Raw genomic sequence first — 7500 nt, 5'->3', positions numbered from 1 at the left:
AGTTTGACAAATATTCCTGCTGTCAAGCAACATAATGTACTTTTGAGGCTATTTTACTCGAGAATGTAGTTATTTAGATTGCAACTATTTAGTTTATCTACAAGGATAGTGCCTATTTTAAAATATTTATAATTTCTGAGTGCGTTGGTGTCCATTAGTCAAAGACGGTTAACGTTGTCTATCCACAACATGGCGCCAAGACCCCATAGATAAGAATTTTAAAACTGTTGAGCGCGAATCAGAAGCTGAAAAACGGAAGCGTCACGGTTTTTAAGGTGGACCGGATAGAGCCAATAGGAAGCTGCGAATAAAAAGTTGGATTCAGCCTCGTCCCTCCTTAACGCAAACACAACAGCAGTCTGGTGGCTGGGCTGCTTTTTTCCGGGGTTAATTACTGTGATAACAGTCAAATGTTTGATATGCATTGTGTATAAATGTCATATCCCCTTTAAAAGGGCCTTTGAGATGTAAGCACTCTATTGGTAAGCACGCATTTATGGGAGCACAGTTCAGTTCAGGTCACTCTACAGCTGCATCATTCCTTAATTTCAATAATTCATTCATTCATTCATTTTCTTGTCGGCTTAGTCCCTTTATTAATCTGGGGTCGCAACAGCGGGAATGAACCACCAACTGATCCAGCACATTTTTACGCAGCGGATGCCCTTCCAGCCGCAACCCATCTGTGGGAAACATCCACAAACACTCATTCACACACACTCATACACTACGGACAATTTAGCCTACCCAATTCACCTGTACCGCATGTTTTTGGACTGTGGGGGAAACCGGAGCACCCGGAGGAAACCCACGCGAAGGCAGGGAGAACATGCAAACTCCACACATAAACGGCAACTGAGCCGAGGATCGAACCAGCGACCTTCTTGTTGTGAGGCAACAGCACTACCTACAGCACTACCTACAGCGCCACTGCTTCGCCTTCGCATGTATGTAGTCGACAGCACTTGGGAGAAACGCATAAAGGCCAATAGGAAGAGTGAAATAGGTTGTCTTTTGTTTTCCATTCCTGTCTCCGGGTAAACACTGGACACCTGGCACCCGTCACAATACCGAGGCAACAGAGAAATACTGTAGACTGTAATAGAAAGTAGGGAGATATCTCTGTAGACGGAGGGCGTTTCATGTCATGTTCAGCCTTATAATCTTAAAAAGTGAGCAAAATCAGCAGTTTTGTTATCACTAGACATTACACTAGAGAGAATCACTCAAACACTAGCTCTAAAGTGGCGTTGGTGAATTAGTAACGGCTTCTGCTGTTCTGATGTCAGCTGCAGATGTGAATGAATGGCGGAAGAAAGTAGTTCCTCATACAAAAGGGGTTTTTAGACTCTCTGTGTTTGAATTTTTTTAATTTTTATATTAATAACTTAATATTAAAATAAAAATCGCTTATTTAAAATTCAATACATCAAAATGTTAACATTTTTTACTGTATTTTTAATTAGATGGATGCATCTTTTAACCTTGCAGCTTTTCTCATGTCACAAGACCTTCAATGACTTATAAAATCTTGATTTGTGCCTTCACAGACCCTGGAGACCAAACTCCAGTCACAGATCGATTATGAAGAGATCAAAACTGAACTTAGGTGAGCTTTTACACACACACACATACACACACACACACACACACTGTAAAGATGATGATGATGATGCTAATGTATGCTTGTGTCTCCTCCAGCATCCTGAAAGCCATGAAACTGGCATCAGCCAATGGAAGTTCGTCCCAGGTGAGTGAAAGCCGTGTGTTCCTGCAGAGAGGCTGATTCACAGCTCTGTCTTATATTGATGTACATTTACAAATAAACTTCAGCAGTGAAAACAGCTGCCTGCGTCTGTCAATGTAGAAACAGCACAGCGCTCAGTGTGAACGGCTCACTGACACGTCTATAGCGGAGATCTGCATTGATCACCACAGTTTAACTGGGTTTAAAAGTGTGTGTGTGTGTGTGCATGTGTGTGTGCATGCGTGTGTGTGTGTGGAAAGCCGTTTTGACATAATATTTAATCCATAACCCGTACTAGTTTCTATTTTCATGTCACTAGTGCTTATTTTTTTAGATACTAATATATTATCAATTAAGTACTAGTACTTATTCATTAGATACTAGTGCCTATTTTGTAGACACTGGTGCTTTTTAAAAATAGACTGGTGCTTACTTATTAGACGCTAGTTCTTTTTCTTAGATACTGGTACTCATTCATTAGACACCAGTACCTATAACCATTGTGTGGTGTTCGTATTTTGGTTACTCAGCCAGTGTTCCTGGGTCTGGTGGACCCGCTAGAGTTTTGGCTTTCCAAATTAACACTATCAAACTATTTTATTGTCTAATTACTCAACAAAAGTTTACTTAATCCCAGTTACAAGTTATATGCACAGCAATGCACTGGTCAGTTTGGTTAATTTTTCCCCTTTACCTTTAATAGATCATATTGATGAATTAATGTGCTTCTCGTTTTTTTTTTTTTTTTTTCTATTAAAGTTATGAAAATAATAATGAAACCCACAGATTTGTTTTTTCGTATTGTTCCCACCATGGTTATAGACATCATCACTAGAAGCTCCTCTCTCTTCCACAATCAATTGCACGGCTCTCGCAGCAGATAATCTTTTGGCCATCTTGATCAGTTGTGATAAGGAACCACACGGGCAAAGTCTTATTTATAGTACTATGCCCCTAATTCGGAGATGGGACAGGGTATGACAAAATAAAGCTTAGTTCCCACAAGAGAGAGGGTAAAATGTGTGGGAATGTAAGAGCAGACAGTGTTGAATGTTGAATTTTCAACAATGTTGCAACTTTGTGCGGGAGCGGGAGGGGAGGAAAACAGCAGCACCAGAAAGGAGGAAGACAGAGTGTAGGAACACTGGACCTATACACTTTTAGGGTGCTTTCACACCTACACTTTTGTTTCGGAACGTATCTCTTTTGCCCAGTTAGCGCGGTTCGTTTGGCATATGTGAACAGGGCAATCGCGCTCTGTTCCGCACCAAAGTAATCGCTCCGAGATCGCTTGAATGAGGTGGTCTCGGCTCGATTGAAATGAACCCTGGAGCGGTTCGATTGCAGTGAGAAAGCGATCCGATCCGAGCGCCTTATATCACAGTATTTTATGGATATGTAATAGGCTTACGGCTATATGAAGAGAGAATTATGAGTAGGGCGGGAAGTTACGCGAGTCTCCGGATGACTGCAAACGAGTGATGATCTCCCGGTAATCTCGCGTCTCCCTCCCGGTCCTCAAATAGGAATTATCGCGCACCCTTCCCACTCCCTCCCCACCATGTCTCTACTCAGAGACGTCGCACGCGTGCACCCTGTCAATCACCACCAAACCACCACCTCTCCTGACAGCTGAGCGGGACTCTGCAAAATAAACCCTGACACTCTGACCAATACAAGGAGAGTTTACTCACACGTGACTTGTTTTAGCTCTTTTGGTCCGATCAGAAACTTTGCAGTGTGAAAGCGAACCGCTCCAAGAGCAAAGAGCAACAATGTAACAATTATTATCTTCGGAACAACTGAATCTATTCACAGGTGTGAAAGCACCCTTAATTAGACCTGGTTCCAGCGGACCCGAACACCTTGTATGTAATGTAAATGAGGATTTATGTTCCTCACAGAAAATAAGTCAAAGCCAATGAATTTCAGGTTGAAAAAATAGTTAATTGTTTTAATTTTTTTCTTTTGAAAAAAACTGAAAACGGGTCTCACAGACCCGAACACCATACAAGGGTTAAATAGATAATAGTACTTACAGTATGTTTTAGATGCTAGTTCTTATTTATTAGTTACTAGTACCTAGTTTAATAGTGTCTAGTAACTATTCTGTTGCTACTAGTAACAAATTTACATTTTTTCCATTGGTTTCTATGGGATCTGTCATTGAGATATCTGTTCAGTTTTGACTAGTACATATTCCATCTGGCACTAGTACATATTTTTTTTGTACTAGTAGTTAATCATTAGGTGCTAATGCTTTTTAATTAGATAGACATAATATTTGTGTCATGGTAATTGTTTTCTCATTTAAGTGGAGCTAAATAAATAGTTAAAATGTTTGAATGTGTGTGTGTGTGTGTGTGTGTGTGTGTGTGCACAGGAATCAGGCAAAACTGCTGAGGCTCTGCTACTGGACAAAGAAGCCTTTCTGCCATCTCACAAGTTTCTTGTGGATAAAGTCAAAGTGTTGCACAACAGCGGTAAGGACGTGTCTGTTTACATGCACAACTGTGTCATGACATACAGTATGTATATAACTTATTTCTAATAACTGATTTCTTTTCTCTTTGCCATGATGACAGTACATAATAATTGACTAGATATTTTTCAAGACACTTCTAAACAGCTTAAAGTGACATTTAAAGGCTTAACTAGGTTAACTAGGCAGGTTAAGGTAATTAGGCAAGTTATTGTATAACGATGGTTTGTTCTGTAGACTATAAAAAAATATGTCTTAAAGGGGCTGATAATATTGACCTTAAAATGGTGTTTTAAAAAATTAATAACTCCTTTTATTCTAGCCGAAATAAAACAAATAAGACTTTTTCCAAAAGAAAAAAATTATCAGACATACTGTGAAAATTTTCTTGATCTGGTAAATATAATTTGGGAAATTTAAAAAAAAACTAAATTCAAAGGGGGGCTAATAATTCTGACTTCAACTGTATATATATATTTAGTTGCCAATGGAACATTTTTATTTAGTTTAACTTGATGCACTAAAGTAAGTGAAACTGAGCAAAATCAGACAATAAAAAAATTTATAATAATAATAATTTATAATAATTTTTAACTGTATAACTTTATAATAATTTTTTTGTAATTATTCTTTGAATTAATCACTAATTTTGTCAAGTAATTATAGATAATTATTTAATCAAGTTTTATTTAAGACTTAAATAATGACTAATCACAAGCTGCTAATCTAGCAAGTGCCTATTTTAAAACTCATGGTTGGTAAAATAGTGAAAAATTTGTAAAAATGTTTTTTGCACATTTTATACACAGTGGCAATTCATAGTGCTTTACATAAACAGGAATAAAAGAGACAAGTGTAAACAAAATAAAAAACAAATAATATAAAAACATGAAAACAATGTAAAGACAGTTTTTCCATATTCCAAGCCACCGGTGTATCATATTTTCTCCTTTTACTCTGGAACTTCCCCACTCTGGTGATCTGGTAATCTTTAATCAAAATCATTCTTTTCCTCTCTGGTACAGCATTCCTTCCCTGATAATGACATGTGATAAAATATGTTTAGCCATGCCTCTCCATCCTTTAGTTTGATGCAAGTTTATGATAAGAGGAGGAGCACAACAATTAAACCCCGCCCCCTAATCAATATTTATTTTCATTTGGAAGTACATCATCATTTTGGATTAAGAGTCTGGTTCACGCAGATTTTAAAGAGATAGTTCACCCAAACAAGACATTTTAATGAGTATTTACTCACCATCAAGTGGTTCCAGGAGTTTCTTTAGTCTGCTGAACACAAAAGAAGATATTCTGAAGCATGTTGGAAACCTGTAACCATTGACTTCTTTAGTAGGAAAAACAAATATGGAAGTCAATGGTTTCAATGGTCAATACAGGTTTCCAGCTGTCTTTAAAAATATCAAGTGTGTTCAACGCATGATCCCAAGATGGTGGGATTTGACATTTGTGTAATTAAAATATATTTATACAATCAGTAAATGAGTGCAAAAGACAACCAAAGTAATACCAAAAATATGTGCTTTTATTTACAATTCCCAAAAGTGAACAAAAAGAATGAATTAATCAAAAACAAAAGAAAAAGTAAGGCAAAAATATACTATTCACAATATATATACAACACTGAGACAAATAAAGACGGGAAACAAAACAAGAGAGCTGGCAGACGGGACGCGGGCAGCGCTAAAGAAATGAAAAGAAAAAAACCCAAACTAAATCTAACTTCCCAGAAGCATCTTGCTAACTAACTACGTTTAAACAGTATAATTAACATGCGAAGAGTCTTCCGAGTTTTGACTGTCTATCTATCCAAACAGTACAAGGGGTGGCGCTCGCCCCTAACCTTATGTACTAAACAGCAGTGTTGCAAAATGTATGTCACGTGACCTTCTTACCTGTCCACTTCGTCCAAGCCTCGTAAACAACGTAAACTGAGAAATGGAATGATATAAGAATAAAGGACGGATAACGTGCACACAGAAATGAGCAACAACAAAATACACAGTTAGACAGGGTTATTTCTAAACGCAACGCAATAACACAAACAAGCGGAAGAAAGCAGAGAATCAGAAATCAAGAGAGGGCTAGCGAGTGGTCTGGCACGCGCTTTTATGACGGGTGGTCTTTGCTTATTGGATGAGTGACGTAAGAGTGACGTAACCGGGGATGAAATGACTGACAGCTGAATGGACCAATGAATGGAATAATGAAAGCAGATAGGGGGAACAGAGAGAGAGAGAGAGAGAAACACAGAGCAACAGAGCACAAATAACACAAATACATAACAGGAACAAGTTTAAAACAATTGATGGGAGAATAAATGATGACAGTATTCATTTTTCAGTGAAATACCTCTTTAACATTTGATACATTTTGGGGAATTGGGGAAAATATACAGAGGGGCTAATAATTCTGACCTCACCTGTAGTTAATATGTACATTTCTTTCTCTCTCTTTATTTTAGATGATGGTCATTCTGAGAAGAGTAATGACGTGAGTCGCCCGGCTGGCTCTTATTCTTCTCCTCCAGGAACACTGCCTATAGATGGACGCACTTCCTCTAGCCCAGCCCCGCCCACCTCAGACACGTCCACCCACACTTTGCCCCGCCCCTTCTCAGTATCACCCTTCTCTGGTGAGAAACTTCAAGATCAGCTTTTGCAGAAGCAGCTTCTGTCTCCACTCTTCAAGAAAGACGGCTCCTCCATCATGGCCTTCCCTACCGCCCTCTACGCCGCCAAAGCCGCCCTCCTATCAGCCAATCACAGCGCCTCCATCCCCATCACTATGGAAACAGGCATGCCGAGTGACCAATCAGAGAGCGGGAGTTCAGGGGGTGGAGATGATGACCAGTTGGACACGGCAGAGATCGCTTTCCAGGTGAAAGAGCAGCTGCTGAAACACAACATCGGCCAGCGGGTGTTCGGACACTACGTGCTGGGCCTCTCGCAGGGGTCGGTCAGCGAGATACTAGCCCGTCCCAAACCCTGGAGGAAGCTGACGGTCAAGGGCAAAGAGCCGTTCATCAAGATGAAGCAGTTCCTGTCGGACGAGCAGAACATCCTGGCTCTGCGCACTATTCAGGTCCGCCAGAGAGGTGAGTGATGAACAAACCCTCGGAAAACAATGCAGGCATCATGACAACTGGAGAAATGTCTCAACGTTTGGTTTGTGGAAGTGTCACGTCACGTCACTGACCAACACACAAAACCGAAAAAAACGTTCACAATAACATTGATTATGCTGGTGTTTT

At 39.5% G+C, this 7500-nt stretch overlaps 2 protein-coding genes across 5 annotated transcripts in view; one reads left to right on the top strand and one right to left on the bottom strand.

Moving 5' to 3' along the window:
• The window catches only part of gcn1 (GCN1 activator of EIF2AK4), a 779792-nt gene that overhangs the window by 205578 nt on the left and 566714 nt on the right, over nt 1-7500 (bottom strand). The gene's annotated exons all lie outside the window — the stretch shown is intronic.
• The window catches only part of cux2b (cut-like homeobox 2b), a 339662-nt gene that overhangs the window by 304602 nt on the left and 27560 nt on the right, over nt 1-7500 (top strand). For all 4 annotated transcript variants that reach the window (XM_009303733.5, XM_073910044.1, XM_073910043.1 and 1 more), the window contains 4 exons: nt 1551-1609; nt 1702-1750; nt 4131-4230; nt 6712-7344. In XM_009303733.5, coding sequence (XP_009302008.2) covers nt 1551-1609; nt 1702-1750; nt 4131-4230; nt 6712-7344 — 841 coding nt within the window. The remainder of the gene's footprint in view (nt 1-1550; nt 1610-1701; nt 1751-4130; nt 4231-6711; nt 7345-7500) is intronic.

This window comes from Danio rerio, chromosome 8 (genome assembly GCF_049306965.1).
Source record: "Danio rerio strain Tuebingen ecotype United States chromosome 8, GRCz12tu, whole genome shotgun sequence".
Classification (NCBI taxonomy): Eukaryota; Metazoa; Chordata; class Actinopteri; order Cypriniformes; family Danionidae; genus Danio; species Danio rerio.
The sequence above is the reverse complement of the archived record's forward strand: the minus strand, read 5'-3'. Positions and strand labels throughout refer to the sequence as shown.